General features: G+C 47.0%; 4 protein-coding genes across 4 annotated transcripts; all 4 read left to right on the top strand.

The window, feature by feature from the left end:
• Window positions 1-3,446: 3,446 nt before the first annotated feature.
• On the top strand, window positions 3,447-4,281 carry MRS44_003940 (uncharacterized protein; the record flags this gene model as incomplete). The annotated part of the gene is made up of 2 exons (XM_065623498.1): window positions 3,447-3,626; window positions 3,949-4,281. 2 exons carry the CDS (start codon window positions 3,447-3,449, stop codon window positions 4,279-4,281), a joined length of 513 nt encoding a protein of 170 aa, XP_065479570.1.
• A 124-nt stretch (window positions 4,282-4,405) lies between these two features.
• On the top strand, window positions 4,406-5,698 carry MRS44_003939 (uncharacterized protein; the record flags this gene model as incomplete). Its single annotated transcript, XM_065623497.1, has 2 exons — window positions 4,406-4,751; window positions 4,806-5,698. The coding sequence occupies 2 exons, from the start codon at window positions 4,406-4,408 to the stop codon at window positions 5,696-5,698; spliced, it is 1,239 nt and encodes a 412-aa protein (XP_065479569.1).
• A 2,762-nt stretch (window positions 5,699-8,460) lies between these two features.
• Window positions 8,461-10,215, top strand: MRS44_003938 (uncharacterized protein; the record flags this gene model as incomplete). Its single annotated transcript, XM_065623496.1, has 4 exons — window positions 8,461-8,717; window positions 9,281-9,411; window positions 9,469-9,581; window positions 9,652-10,215. The coding sequence occupies 4 exons, from the start codon at window positions 8,461-8,463 to the stop codon at window positions 10,213-10,215; spliced, it is 1,065 nt and encodes a 354-aa protein (XP_065479568.1).
• A 1,846-nt stretch (window positions 10,216-12,061) lies between these two features.
• MRS44_003937 (uncharacterized protein) lies at window positions 12,062-12,637 on the top strand (the record flags this gene model as incomplete). Its single annotated transcript, XM_065623495.1, has 2 exons — window positions 12,062-12,230; window positions 12,282-12,637. 2 exons carry the CDS (start codon window positions 12,062-12,064, stop codon window positions 12,635-12,637), a joined length of 525 nt encoding a protein of 174 aa, XP_065479567.1.
• Between the last annotated feature and the right edge of the window lie 3,811 nt (window positions 12,638-16,448).

Raw genomic sequence — 16,448 nt, 5'->3', positions numbered from 1 at the left:
AATTAAGAGTAAAACTATAAGCTTTTTTAAGAAATATATAAGCTAGCTCTTAATAAAAAAGCTAATTTAAATAAGTTTTAAAAGAGATTAAATTTTAGGTCTTTTTAATTAAATAATAAATTTATATATAATAAAGTATTTTTATTATTTTTACTTAATTAATAATAAGGTTTAGTTTTATATTTATAATTACTTTTAATTAATTATTTATTTCTTATTTATTATTAATTTTTTTATCTCTTATTATATTTTTTTTACTTAATTTTTTTATAATTATAAGTTTTTTATATTTTTATTAATTAATAATTTCTTAATAAGGTATTAAAATTATTATAAATAATATCGCGGTTATTTTTTATTATATCTTACTTATCTTAAATAATATCTTAGGTATCTTAGATAAGGTCCTTAATATCTAATTAAATAATCCCTATATCTCTTATAAAATAAGTACTTATATTTATTAAAAATTATAATAATTATATTATAATTTAAAAAACTTTTTTTTATTTTTTTCTTTTTTCATTAAAAACCTAAGGCTCTTTATAGGTTTTTAATATTATTTTTCTATCTTATTATACTTAGAAGCTTTTATATTAAGTAGCTTACTTAATAATTAAGCTAAGAAGTTATATTTCTATATATATTAAAGTTTTTTTTTTCTTTTTAGGTATAATATCTTATTGTTCTTACTAAGATCTATCTTTTTATTATTTTTTTTTTATTTTTTTTATTATTTTTTTAATTAATTATTTAATTAATTATTACTTTTATATTTCTTATAACTTATATATTCTCTTACTTTTTCTTATCCTTAAAAGCTTTATTTTTTATTTATAATTTTTTAAATATTTTCTCTTTATTTAATTTTTCTTTTTATTAGCTATTTCTATTTTTTATAAATTTCTTTAAGTAATCCTTATAAACTAATTTTATAATTTTATAACTATTAAATATTTTAAGCTTATAATAATTTACCTCTTTATAATATTTAAAGATATAAAAAGGGCTATATTATTTATATATTATTTTTATATTTATAGATATATTATTTAATTATAATATATTAAACCTTAATACTAAGTCTTTAACCTATAGAGGGATTTTCTTTAATTTATAGATATTTTTCTTATTTTACCTTTTTATTACTTTTACTTTAAATACTTTAATTCTTTCTTATATTATTATTATATTTATATTTTTTCTTTTAAGGACCTTAATTCTTATTAAAATAAGGTCTTTAGTTATTAATATTTTATCTTAATTAATTAATTACTAAGTTAAAATTTTAACCTAAAGGGGGTATATTAGCTTTTATTTAAAGATAAAATAAAAGAGAAAATACCTATATAGTACTTTTATAGCTATTTTATTTATAAATAGGGCTCTTTCTAAGTTATTATATTACCTTAGTTTTTTTTTTTTTTTTTTTTTTTAATACTATAAAAATTAAATAATATCCCCTTTTATTAATATTATTAGCTTTAAAGTTATATAAAGATAGTTATAATAATATATAATACCTTTAATTCCTTAAATAAAAATAAAAATTCCTTTTTAAATTTAAGTCTATTATTTATAATTATTATAAAAATTATATTAAATTAATAAATAAAATTAATTATAAAGCGCCTTAATATATTAGCTATAATTCTCTTTAAAGGAATTATTTTTATTTATTTTATTATATTATACCTTACTTTTATAAAATACTTAAACCCTTAGTCTATTAATATATATTAATAATTAATATAAACCTTAATTATTAAATTAAATAGTTATATATATTAGACGCGCTTTAATAGCCTCTAAGGGGTATAGGCTTTATAAGTAAGATAATATTATATTATTTTAGAGATTTAGTTTTATATATTATTTTAAAAGTATTTTTATTTTATAAGATTATAAATAACTTCTTTACTTTTATAATTACTATTAAAATAATATAATTTAATTAGCTTTTTTTATATCTTATTATCTCAGTGTCGCGGCCTTCCCCTCCGGGTTTGGCGGCATCCACCAACCCCCCTGTCTAGCGCCTCGCCGCTTTGTCCGCGACTATAAAGCACCCCCCCTCGCCAACGTTTGTTTGTATTTCATCCTCTTTTCTCACCCCTCTCAATCCCGCCTCCCATATCGTCCCATCACACCGAAGCCACTCACCCCGAGCGCACCTTCGTGGTCACGCTTCCCCCCCCCCCTTTTTTTTTTTCCCTACCTCGCTCGGTCGGGAGTTGCATTACCCGACCCCGAACACTCTCGACGTCCAACCGTGCACTCTATGGTGTCCCATCATGAGCCGGGACGGAGGTGGGCTGCTGACGAGCCATCGTTGGCAGGCAAGTAAACCGTCACTCTGGTGAAGCTCATGAGGCTTAGGTCAGGCGCATCCCTGCGACCTGGCTTCGCATCTCGAGCGCCCTCACGCGCGCCAACGGCGACATGGCCCTGCCACCGCCAAACACATTCTTTCTCCCTCTCCCTCTTCTCCCCCCACGACGACGACCTGGCTAGGCGTGTGTCTCGGAGGCCTCCTCGCTCCATCGATGGCGAGCTCGCTTGCGGCTTCCTGCAGCATGGCGAGCTGGATCCGGCCCCGCCCCCTTTCCTCGAAAACACGACTTGATGCATCTGATCGCATTCCGACTGATGGTGGATTGGTCCGAACGGGGAAGGAGGCACTCAGCCGTCCAAGCACAGGCGCCATTTTGGGACAAGATCTGCTCACAGCTCCGCCCGAGGCAAGAAAATGCCTCGCCTTGGTTGCGTTGCCTGCCCTCCGCCGATGCAGTTCCTAGGGATCCCCGGGCTCAGAGGGTACGCCTCGGAGACAGGTGCCGCCGGTTGGGGCAATTTACGGTCGACCGGATACGAGCTCCTGTCGCACCACTGCTGAGTTTATCATGCTGGTTTGCGCTCTGCTTGGTCGAAGTCTGGGACAGCGGATCTTGGAGCCTCGGTCGGAAGGTTAGCGAGCTCAGATCTCAGCACGACGCAGGCGATGAAGGTGCACCGACAAGGGTCTCGAGTAACGGAGTCGGAGGGGGTCCCCGAGCTTGGATGATTAGAGAAAGGGGCCGGCACAGAGTTTACTGGTCACCCTAGTCTTGGCGACTCGTCATTGACGCTGGTAGGAGCAAATCACCGCTGGACGGAGGATGTGTGAGCTGAGGAATCCCTTCCAGGGACGTTGAGCAGGGACTGGGTACGCGTCGCAGGCTTCCAGCTTACATGAAGACAGCGGGCGTAACCTACCCATACGCGGCCTATGCAACGGTGGTATCTCGGCGAAGCTTTCCCCGGCCGGTCCTGCCGCCACTCGGTGGCTACCTCGCCATGTTCATGAATTGGTCGTGCGGGCCTTTCGTCATATGTGACGGAGGTTTGCTTAGAACCGAAAGCCTTGAGAGGTCGGAAGCAGGGTTGCGCAGTTCCCGGATGGAGGCATGGAGGCAAAGCCCCATAGGCGAAGGGGCGGAGAGGACGTTTGCCTTTCGGGTCTGGCGGCGTTTCCACAGTCGCACTCTCCTCTTCCAAAGGTCACGATGGAATGGATAATGTCCGCAGTCATATGGCGATATCCATGGCGTGTGACGAAGAGCCAAGCCGGCAACACAGCTACATCAGTATGCGCCCCGAGGAGATGCGAAGGATGGGATGGGTCCCTGGCGCTACGTTGATGTCTTATGCAGCTTTCAGCAACGCCGAGGATGTCTGAGTATGACCGATGGAGCAAGGTCCGTCAACCGACAGACAGCACACGCTGACTTGATGGGGCCGACAGCTGGCTTTGCGGCGCAGCAGATTTGCCTATATAACACCACACTCGCCCACACTTCTAGAGAATGAAATTCAAGCAATTTTCTCCCATCGCTTTAATTACAACATCACTCGATTTTGTTGCAAGATGTCCACCGCTCGACGGACACCTTATATCAGCCTTGACAGTACAACGTTTTGGCATCCTCAGATGGCACAGATGCAACAAAGCAGGCAAACGCAGCCGCGTCCGCCACTGCCGCCACGACCACTATCACTCCCTCAACCATCGCTATCACTCCCGTCACCACTCCCTCTGCCACATCCATCACTCCCTCCTCCACCGCCATCACTCCCTCCTCCACCGCCATCACTCCCCCCACCACCACTTTCACTCCCTCCACAACAAACGCTCCCCGCTCAACCAACATCGTCCTCTCTACCACTTTCACTCCCTCCCCCGCCACCATCACCACCTCCACAATCATTATCACACTCCCTTTCACCACCATTGCAAGCTAAATCTACACTTCAATTTCCACAAGATATCCCATCCCCATGTGAATCTTGCAGAGCTCATATATCAGCCACCGGTAGTGGAACTCCAGAGGGTCCAACCATAACCCCCTGTCATACTACATCCCCCATGTTCGACGTGGATGAAGATGAGGGTCGGACCGTCGATATCTCGGAGTCGGTTTCCTCTCTCCCATCGATCCAGATAGAGACATCCGGCTTGGTGCGTTTAACTCCGGATCGGGCTCCTTATCAAAGTGATGATTTGCCTGAAAGCGGTACCGTTCTATACCATGATATGACTCCTGAACCCTCCCTCAAGTACTCTCAAAGATACACATCCCAAGACGCGTCTGAAGAGCGACGCCTTGCGACAATCGCCACAACGGAGTCAAGCTTTGCTACGGGCGGTGCTATGCATGCCGCTACACCGATTCCTTTATCACAGAGCGCTGCAGATCTCCCAGCGCCAGCACGTATGTGGCGGCCGCTCCCTGCGCCACTTGATATGGATGCTGACCTGTAGCTAGGTGATGGAATACCTGTTAACGCTGCTCCTTGGGAACACAACATAATTCCTACGACACATGACGTGTCACCCCCACAACAACCGTCCTTCGAAACGCCTCAAGGGCAGGACCATGAAGCGAGCAGCCACGGATCCGAAGATGCGAAGACCGATATATTGTCTAAGGGCGCACCTCAATCGTCATCCCGTGTGTTCCCTTTTGGGTCTCCAGGTCCAACAACACGCTACCACACCCGTCGTCAGGCTGCGCAAAGATTGGCCCAAAATGATGACGATAACGATAGCGACACGGGCAGCGAACCCCAAGGAAGTGAATCCCATCTTGGTCGAGCGAATTTGCACCGTGACGAGGACTATTGTCCCACTGACGAAGAAGTCGAAGAGATTGGCCCAGAAGGTGACGACTCTAACAGCGAAGATCAAAGCTCACGCAAGCGCCGCAAGATCTCGAGGTCCTCCGCCGGTTTGCTGCGCGATGCAGCCGCTAGTGCTGAACGCCCTCGTCGGGGAAGACCGTCATTGGGATCGAGGTCTACCCAGTCAACCTACAGGGAGAAGTATGCCCAGGCAAGCGGTATCCTCAGCCCAGCATCATCCCAGGCGACGCCCGATGAGACCGAAGTCGGGGCGGTTCTCGCCAGCTTTGAGGAATGGCCGCTCGAGAATGCTTCGCTCAAGCGCATAACCGAGAACGGCAAATCAACTTTCCAGTTACAGTTCAACTTGACTGCTTGTACAAAGCATGGGCATGCTAGTAACACCGCTCGGAATCGAGATGCTTTACCCTCAATACAGACGAGGAGCGGGGCCAAGCGTGCTTCAGCTCCAAGAGCCAAATACACCCCACAGGAAGATGAGCTTCTCATCAAGTTAAAAGGGGGGGGGAGAGGCTAGCGTGGCCCGAGATTCACCAGCGGTTCAGTGAGGCCTATCCAGGGCGGTCCGTCGAGAGTCTACAGGTGCATTACTCTACGAAGCTCAAGGGCCGTGAGAGACTCTAGGATGTTGTTGGGGGTGGCACGTCAAGTCTGCCTGATGACTTAGTCGCCATACGTCTGGATAGAGTTCAATAGGCGAAAAATGGCCTGCAAGCTGAAGGAGGAACGGGGCCGGGTTTACGCAGTTGTTTCCAGGACGGCTAATTATGAGCCTTCGGGTGTGTTACTGTACGACGTCGGCAGGGAATTAGGAACATTGGAGGTAGGCGGTTAACCTAGGCGGCCGGGCTAGGATGAAACTAGAATATAGTGCTTCAATATGCGATGCCTATCTTCTCCCCTACGCCAGATGAGCGTTCAATATGCCATCGTCAAAGCTCTCAGTGAACTTCACCTCCAAAACACCGTAGGTTTACAAAGCAGTCTGGGACATGCAGTATGTTGAGAAGTGATTCGCTCATCTTGGTCAGCCTACAGGTTTCATCCATCCGTCCCCTCATATTCGTCATCCGGGTGACCCGACGTTCCCAGCCCAGCTTCGACGCTCTCCCTGCCTGCCCTACCCCCTATTATTCTGCAGGTCCATTTCAGTCTCCGTCGCAGGTATTTCTTGTCAAGTCCTCTAGAATATATGGAAATGTCCGACATAGGGTTCGGTATAGGGAAGAACCTAAGTGGGATTATTAGTTAACTCTAATTGCTGTAGAAGGAGAACTATATAAGCCGAACGAAGGTAAGATGCATAGGCTTCTCCGCGAACAAGGCTAACCAAAACTAGCTATAAGTGAAAACAATCTTCTCTCCCTCTCCAGTAGGTCACACCTAGGGAGCCTAGGAAGCCTACCCTAATCTCTATTGCGTGCTATGCCGTTCTAATTCATAATGGACCTCCATACTAGGTTTCCATTAAGACAGTTTAGCTATTAAGGAGGGGTCTTTCCCTTGACATGCTAGATAATATTACAGATAAACAAGGTTATAAGTACCCGCTCTATCTTAACTCTTAGGTTAACACCAAGGATAAGAGTAAGAATCTATTACCGCCTGTTCCGAAAAATTCATATAGGAAAGAAATACCTATTTGGGCGATAAGACCTTTGCCAAAGGGGCGTATTGGGAGCCCGCCTTCGACCGTCTGAGCTCAGAGAGATGCGAGAGCTCCGAAAGAGAAAATCCAAAACAGATCTCCGCGACCCCTAATAGAGTAAAAATCCTCGATAAGTACCTCCCAAGGCTTACGACAATTGGGGAGCTAACGAGGGTTTTAAGGACACTTCGCTGGCCAAGAGCCTTTAGCCAGCAACTATGAACAGTGACGAACGCCTAATTTCAAAGGAAGGCGAGCAGGGTGGCAGTAGTCAGACAGCTATTAAGGTCGATGATGAGCTCAAGATGGCAGCGGCCTGACCCTTAGAGAATTTGTGGAATAGAGCCTATTCATAACTGCGAAGGGGATAGTATAGATAAGACGAAGCCGAGCAATAAAATTGGTCCGGCGTTGGACGAGTGATATAGTCACGAGCAAGACAAATTTACTCTCCTCATCATCATCAACAACAAGAAAAATCTAACAATTCACTAGACTACTCTTGCTTCTATTATCTTCTTTTGTCTTTATTCCCGAGTCTAAACCGAGTGTGCTTCGAGGAGGTTCGTTGGCGCCTCCCCCGAGGAACTAGAAAAACTGAGCGCATTAATAGGTCACTTCATTCACTTCATTCACTTCATTCACTTCATTCACTTCATTCACTTCATTCACTTCATTCACTTCATTCACTTCATTCACTTCATTCACTTCATTCACTTCATTCACTTCATTCACTTCATTCACTTCATTCACTTCATTCACTTCATTCACTTCATTCACTTCATTCACTTCATTCACTTCATTCACTTCATTCACTTCATTCACTTTCTACATGAGTATACCCAGCGCAAGAGTAATCAGATCAACGTAATCTCAGCTTTTTAATCTAGGATATCATAAGTCACGCAACCAATAGACAGAAGGAAGCGGATTATTAATCTCGTCACCCCGTGGTTAGCCCCGCTCGGCAAGTAGCTATTCCATTGTTTCCCTTGGCCTTGATTACTTTGACCGTTGCCCTGATTACTGCGACTTTGATGACTGCTGATTGACTACTCTCAATCGATTTCTTTCACCCTGATTACTACCGCCTCAATTCATAGCAGACCTCCGAACTTCTTCACGGGAATCCCTGAGCGGCTTTTCCGAGAGCTCTATACATACGGCAGACCAGCTTCGCCGCCTGTCAGAGAATAGGCCCAAGATGCAGTACAGGGCTGTAGCCCTAAAACCAAGAGGTTCATTTGCTTATCCTGACGCCAGTGGTAAGATCAAGCCCGCTTTCAAGGTTCTGACTCTCACTCTTATGCCAGGCAAGACTGTAGCCTTCATCAGGGTTAGGGTTAGAGTTCTGATAAATAATAATCATATCGCAAAAGGCTAGCGTTTGCTGATGATATATCAGTTGTAAGACGTAAGCTTTGCGGGCATTACTATAACCCTACCAGCTAGACTAGATGGCTATGTACAGTTAAGAGCACGGACATGTTCCTCTTCCCATACATAAAGAGTGTCTTCTTTCTCGTCCACCATCAACCGAACTATAACACGCTCTTTCATACTTAGAAAATACTTGGTTTCATCTCTATAGTCTACAATACATGTTGTTTTATCCAGGACCTCTTCCACCCATGACCTCAATTACGACTCTAGAGCAGGCTGAGGAGGTCGCAGGCTTTCAAAGTCGAAGTGTACGTGGTTCAAACAGTACCGTCATCGATGTCTGCATCATTGCCGAAACATTGAGCGACGCTCAGGAGGATTTGTTAGGCCAAAGAATCGCCGACGAAATAGGCTCCAAAACTCTTCAACTCTCCCAAGGATGGGGCAGAACACTCGTTGGGCTTTCCTTTGAAGAAGCGGGCCTAGCTAACACCCTCATCGGCACGTTAAAACGGAATGGCTACGAGCCATCTTATATTAGGCTTATGCGCAATGTAAATGCCAAATTATGTGGTTCACTACGAAAGGAAAAGAGTCAAGATTGAATTTTCTAATGACAATATCATCGCGCAATTCTTTTGTCGTGATGGTGGCGAGCCTGAGATGAGTTGTGAGATCTAGCCCTAGGGAGTTGCGTTCGACCAACCATCAGAATACTTAGTATAGCCCGTATTGCTTCGTGGAGTAGCTATGTAATATTGATAGAAAGCTGTTGTATTTCCCTAAGCTCCGGGCTAAGGTCCCGCCTCAGCGTTTTTATCAAAGCATGCTCTGTTATGTAATGAGATGCGAACCTGGTCCATAGATTATTATTCTATCATCAAGTCCAAAAGCCTGAGTCTGGCCCCGTTACTCTACACTCCGGTTGGATTACTATTGTATTATCCCTTGAAGTGGAGGAGTGGAGACACCATAATCATCCTGCTGCATAGCCAAGTAATCAACTATTAATACAGTAATCACCCTTCGAGAGTGCCGACACTTTGCAACTGCTTATGCTTACCCCAGCTACTTCGCCTCCGATAACCTCGGTCTCGGCCGTCATCACTATGATTACCCGAACCCTGATTGTAACCACCGGATTACCATGCCCCTTGTCGCCAACATCATCCTCACTGGCTCTGATCTTGATTACCGATGTGAGATTACTTCGAGCTGCTTGCTTCGATCCTAGCCTATATAGTAATACTATAAAGTCAAATATGAGCATATTCCCATGTGGCCAACCACCATCATACCCTGCATCATTGACGCTATGAACCGCAATGGACGACAATTTCCGGCCCAGAACCTATCAAATCCCCGCGTGGTACTTCTAGAGGCATGTCATCTATCATCACTTTCATCAGACAGATTGAAGATCCTAACTCGTTTTGCAGCCAGGATGCGCCGTGGTCAACGTCTCGAGACCCAGTCCAAGAGTCACATGCCATGAAGTCCGGGTGAAAGGGATCCGATCAGATGACATAGCCCGCGTTTTCGTCGATTTCCCGCCATCTCTCACAAGTCTCCAGTCTACTCCCACGAGAGTGACCTTATACCGTGACGCGCGACTGGAATTCGAAGTCAGGGAAACCACTACAGTCACCCTCCAGGTCATCTGCATAGAAGAGCCACAGAAAGTCTTTGACAGCCTTCCTGAGGGAGAAAAGCGTCGCTTGGAAGTAATGGCAACCATAAAGGACCAGAAAGACGCGCAATCTGACGAGGTCTGGTCGGAATCAGAAGCCCACAGGACGGTCATGCTCTGCTGGCCCCAGCGTACTGTTTGCGCTACTGCGTCGTTAGAAGTGCGTATCTACTCGCAACCAAATCCTCATAATGCTCTCATGGTCCCGGAAGATGGGAGCCAGCACGCTGCTCTACAAGCCTACCAGAAGTTGATGCTCGCATTAAAAGCTAGCACCGCCGAGCATGAGTCCAGAGTGCTGTTGATGACCTAAGGTATATGGAGGAGGCGGCTACGTTGAGGTCATCGTTGAGCGCGGAGGTGCTGCAGTGGCAAAATGGTTGAACACTCTGGGCTTCTATGTCTTCATTCTCGCCAATAGAGAGCCGGTCTCCTGGTCGAATATCCTCAGGCTTGGACTCCTCCCGACCCCGAGACTCCCCTATCTAATTTCGCAATCCTCAGATATGGACCAAGTTCATCCAATGCTATATAGGTCGTACCATCATCGCCGACAAACAACCCCTTCCGTCTGCATAATTTCTCAAGGTCCGGGCAAGACGTTCAAAAGAACCAGAAGGGAGGCCATAATGACAATCAATAGGATTGCCAATCCAGTTGACGCGTCAATACGGCTGATCATTTCGCTAAGAGTGGATGCTGCGCTTGAGGAGAGAAAATGGGACTGTCAGCGGATGCCTCTGGTCTATTGAGTGAGCACTGAGACCGGGTAACATTGCCTCACCTGGTTCTGTCTGTTTGACACTTCTCCCCACGGTGTGTTGTAGGTGACCTTGGTGAGTGACGTATCAGGATGACAGATGTTGGGGGAATAGGAAGTGAGTTGGCAGGGCCCTTTTTTATGCCCTGCGATGAAGGTATGAGAGGTACCTTTTATCTAACCCCCAGGTTCCTCCTTGCCGATACCCGCTATACTCGTGCACGAGCTAGGAGGGAGGGATTGGATGTATGGACCTTCGTTTTCTTCAGCGCAGACTCTCGACTTGTATTCCGTTGCTCGTTTGTGTTCTCTTTAGACGGCAAACTCACACTCATCCTCATTCTTTGAAAAGTCTTTGCCGCGTATCTTTGACACTCCCAGATTCCGTGAGAATAGCAAGGGCCTTCGTCAGATCGCCCCCCTTAATCCTTATTCCAGGAGCGACTTGCTGGCCTGTGCAGCTCACGACAACAATCGCCAGCAGGGCCCCCTCGGGGAGGACTAGGGACTCTTCCGTCGAGCTGGGCCTGGAACGTGAATTGGTGGCGAGACGGCCATTGGCCAAAGGAGCTGGGCATGGAGGAGAATTGCTCCGTTGGCCCTGAGCAGCTCTGTCACATATCTCGCATTCGGCCGCCTAGCCCTTACCTTTACCTACCAACCAGCAAAATGACAAGTCAGCCTCAGACACGCCAGCCTCGCAACCGCCCATGCCCATGCACCGTTCGGAGAAGGCGGCCCCAGGGGATGATTCTTCCCGTTTGTCACGGGGACCGCCAATTACCCAGGAGAGTGAGACTTTTGCTACATGGCCTAGCATGTGTCTGACTGTTCGCGGCGGGATGGCGCAAGCCTCTTGTCACTCGTCTACGCCACTACTCGGCGACGCCATGCCCCACAGGCCTTGTGCCTGCCTGTGCATTTGACCCGCTGCTTGTCAAGGACCCATGTTCGATGCTGGAGCCTTGTTCAAGGTTGACATGTCCTCAAGTCTAAGCCTGCAGCTTGTCTCACTAACTGATATCAGCCCCTTGGATTTGTTATATGTCAAGGCCGCGTCTACATACCTGACTCGAGATAATCTCCGCGCTCAATAACTCACGCCGTTGCCCAGATTCAACTTTTAATTGAAAGACTTTGAACTTTCATATCCCCCCTTTCCTACTACCTTGCCTTAACAACATCAAAACCCTACCTTGGGGATTCCCTTGCATGATCTCCCGAGGGTAGATGTAACCGCCTAGATACCCTGCCTCTGGCTTGTAACCCTCAGAGACCAGCATACAAAGCGCTTCTCTAGAAGTCCCACAGGCACGAGGAGCAGCGAAGGCACAGGAAGAAGAGATCTTCCAACACGGCACACCTCGACACCCCCGAGGTAGATCCCAGAAACAAAAAGATGGCTAGAAGCTCAGAGCACAGCTCCAGTAGTCCCCAAAAGGACAGCTCTTCCTCTTCTTTGTCAAGGAAGTCAAAGTCAAGTCCTAAAGACGACCTTGACTGGACCGACGTGAGAGATCCCGAAGAGAGACGGAGAATCCAGAACTGCATTGCCCAGCGCAAGTACCGTAGGTCAATCCTGCTTGATTTTAACTGGAAATAGGCTAATAGGGCAATAGGAAAAAGGACCCGAGAAAACAAGGAGAAGGCCGAACGAGACTCTCGTAACCAAGAGTATGCGGGCAACAGCTACCGCATCCCAAACTCTGGCGACTTCAGCGCAGATCCAGAGCCCCCAGGACTCCCCTGGGGAAGCCTCAACATTGCGCACTTTGTCGCGCGAGGCCAAGAGGCCGAAAACTGGCGGAGCGGCGGACGAGGAACATACAGCGGAAGCAACGGCTTGGCGGCAGTGACATACGGGGCTTCACCTTCTTACGGAGGAGGTCAATGGGCGCAACATACAAGGCACGGTGGAAGCAGTGGGGGAGACGAGATGTATTACGACTATTCCTATCTTTACGGGTGTCTATGATTGCATTCTGACCGCAGCTTATTTATGGATATCATTAGGCTGCCATGTCCGTTAAAATGGGACGTTCATTTATTCACTTTTGCAAGCGCGAGAGAATAGGGGTGATATCTATTGTTGTATCTCTGCCATTACCTGTTGCCGCCCTGCGCTTTGTGCCTTGACCCAACCCTGGTCCCTCAGGTTGCAACCTTACCCTCCTGTCGGACAACCTTATCGTCAAGGCTTGTTGATGTGACCATGCGCTTCCCGGCCAACGCTGGTTAGATTCCATGGTGTTCAAAGTTGATGTGTACCAGCCAAAGTTTGGCAATTCGCCGAGATGTTGCATTCAAGCTCTAACCGACATGTTCCTCTCCATACTCCTCCTGACAGGTTGACTTGCTCCAATAGTCACAACCCAAACCTTTCCATCTTCACGACTGACACTTTCTTCCTTCTTCACATATTGAGCCACTCTTGTGACTCAACAACTTGGAAACTTTGATCCCCTCCCCAAGCCCCGGCAACGTGTCCTCTACGACCCATCCTCCAGCTTTCCCGTTTTATCCATGTCCTTCCCGCTGCTCATGGGGCCTGATTGTCGTATCTCTGTTATAAACAGAGACGTATTCCGTATTGTGCTTGATATGATGCTTCTTGTGTTCAAAGAGGGCAGAAGGGAGAGGTGGCGGATCCCCTGCAAGGCACCTGCATATCAAACGGGGATTGCGTGCATTATCCCCCAGTCGTAATAAGAGCAGTGCGGTGGCGTTTTGTCTGGAGTGCTTGGTGAACTTGTGTGACCAGCATTATCCTCAAAGCAGGCTATACGAGTTTATGTTACTACACCGAGGCGCATGCATCTCGATAGAGCCATGGCATGGGAGGATTGAAAGCCAATCCCCGGTGCTCCTGGTTATGGATGGAGATGGTGTCTTTGAGTGTCTTTGAATACGGGCAGGTCAACACGTCCAACAGGTCCAACCACGATCATCGTGGGTCACCGCACTCTCATGCTACCTCCCATCTACAGAGATGGCCGAGCTGGCACCCTCCTTCCTCTTTCATGCCAACTACGGAGTGATCCTCAATATGGGTGTGTTTGCCTCAGTGCTGTGGCTACAATGACAAAAGGGCAGTGCTACGTAGTAACCCATGATGGGCAAGGGGTTACAATGCATACGAGACAAATCCAACGTCCATCCCAGGTGCGTCAGTGTGTGTTATGATAATAGAAATGCAACACGCCAAGTCCCAGCTTGCATGACGCCAGCGGTTACTTCAAACTCGGCATTGCCAGTTTGACGCTACGCCAGCTTGAACCCTGAGGCCGTGAAGGTCAGGGGTAGTCTTGGTCTCGATACCAGTCCCGTTGTCCGCGGGAATCTAGCTGATCAGCATGCCCGATTGGCTCTCAGCCCGCCCATTCTTCCTGGATCATCCTCCTCACAAACAGGGGGAACCCAGCATGCCGAGAGGGATGACTGAGTGAGGAGAGATCAGAGACGGTGGACTCCGGTAAGTTATTAGTGTTGGACGCAATAGCCACCGTGGCCTGCCTCATCTGGCGTGTGTGAGAACTCAGCCTTGTCAGCAAGCGGTGCAGAATCCTTGATCATGTGTGAGAAGCGTGTCTGCCTCCTCTGTCTGACCCGCTCGCACTCAAAGACGTCAACGTCATCCAGACCGAGCTGCACCCGAGATTGTCCTCCAATACCTACTCATCATGGCCACATCGGCCTCTCCTGCTGCATACTACCTTCCCCCTCAAGTAAAAGCCGAGTCGGCATACTTATTTTCAGGCACATGCGGGCTCGTATGCTTGGCTCCGTATTACAGTCATTGGGCAGCTGGCTGACGAGATCCTATCCGGCCTTGCCATCCGCCCCTCCTTCGCCCCTATCATATGACCGCCGAGTACAGAGACGATTGGCATTCTAGGAGGAGGGAATAGCGATGCATCATGATATTGTCGATTCGCTCAACTGGAAAGCCCGCTCCATGGTCCTTCTGCCAATTGCGTGGAAATTTCGGTCAAGCCGAGGATAAAGATAGACACCTTACACCCATGCAAGATGGCAGGGCTTCCATGCATGGCGGCCGGTGTCAGTTCACGGCAAGAAAGATCCTTTACTGGGAACATTGTCGCCCTTCTCATCAGATGCTAGAATCCTATTGTAGCCTCACCCACAGGGATACAAACTCTACTGTCTTAACAAGCCACTAATGCTTCAATCTCATACCCCCTCTTCATGATTGTCTCAAAACCCTTGACATTAAGCTTGCTCCTTAAGGAATAGTTGAGTCGGTATCCTTCCTTCCGGTTGATTTCGGCAGCCTAGAATAGTTGTGATGTGGCTGCGGTCGCTGTAACGTTCTTATCTGAGGAACAATATCATACGATTCCGCCATTGCTGTGACTGCATCTGGCACTAAGCCACCGACAGGCAGTTGAGCGGTGATCTCTCCTCCTCAACTTGGCAAGTTAGCCCTGAAAGCTAAGGAGGTCATTCTCGTTTATATTCCCAGGCCCCGTCATAAGCCCTAGGATCTCCTCTTATTCCTATGTGGGAGTCCGGTAAGAAGAAGGCGCAAGAAGAGATATATGAAATACGAGGCAGTGCTAGTTATTCTATTAGAGGGCGGGATGAGCTATGAATTAGATACTGAGACCCCAATAGCAACTAGGATCATGTTGCTCAAGTCTCGCAAGGTTGGGTTCAAAGGGCCCGGATTCCTGATGCGGATAAATCTAACCGGGGCTAAAAATAGAGTATTCTCCCAGGTCTGGGGGCCTTATAGGGGATCCTAAACGTGGGCTCGTGCAGGCACCTCAGCCCAAGCTCAGCCCACCCCAACCTCAACTCAGGCCTCCTCAGCCCGAGGTCAGCACCAACTCAGCTTAGAGCGGCGGGAACTGAGCTCTGGAAACGGAAATGGATTTTGGTATGCTTTAGTTTCGTCTCCGAGTACTACTATGGTATTCTGACGAGCTCCTTGTCAGCCAGGGGTTACCGCATCGTATCGCCCCCCTTTAATATTAGAATCACAACACTGAGGTACGCACACCCATATCAAGCATTACTTGACAACTAAAATCAAAGGGGGAGGAGTGTGCTAGCTCGGCCACCTCTTGTAGACGGAGGGTAGCATGATAGTGCAGTGTCCTAGGATGATTGTGGCTGGAAGGCATTGCGTGTAAATCTCGGAGGCTCCCAGAGACGGCGAGTTCCCCATCTGATCGCAAAGCTGCGGGCTCATGCATGCGCCTCAGGAGGATTCCGGCGCCATCTCGGCCGTTTGGACGAGCACATGGCACCCAAACACGATTCTAACCGATCAGCATCTACAGTCAGGGAGGCCTAATCTCCTAAGAGGGATGACCAGGTGACGAGAGGCCGGGGACGGCGGACTCCGGTGAGTCATTAGTCTTGGACGCGTTGGGCGTGTTGACCTACCTGCACTCAAAGACACCACTGCCGTCCATAATCAGGGGCGCCGGGGACTGGCTTACTTGCCATGGCTCTATCGGCTACTTCTTCCGCATAGCACCTTCTATCTTGAGCAAAAGCTGAGTCGGCATATTTCCTCTCTAATACATGTGGCATTGACTATTTGCCATCTCTCTAGACGAACAACCACTTAGGTCTAGGTAAGGGGAGGCAGGCTATGAGCCCCCGGAGAGATGCGTGCACTTCGGTGTAGTGACACAAACTCGTATAGTCTGCTTTGAAGAGAATGCTGGTCACACAAGTGCACCAAGCGCTCCAGGCAAAACGCCACCGCACTGCTCTTATTACGACTAGGAGATAATGCACGCAATCTCCGTCTG

The sequence above is a fragment of the Fusarium solani genome (genome assembly GCF_023522795.1).
Source record: "Fusarium solani strain SB1 chromosome Unknown bctg00000001, whole genome shotgun sequence".
In the NCBI taxonomy this organism is placed as follows: Eukaryota; Fungi; Ascomycota; class Sordariomycetes; order Hypocreales; family Nectriaceae; genus Fusarium; species Fusarium solani.
Note: the sequence above shows the minus strand (reverse complement) of the source record. Positions and strands in the feature narration are given on the sequence as shown.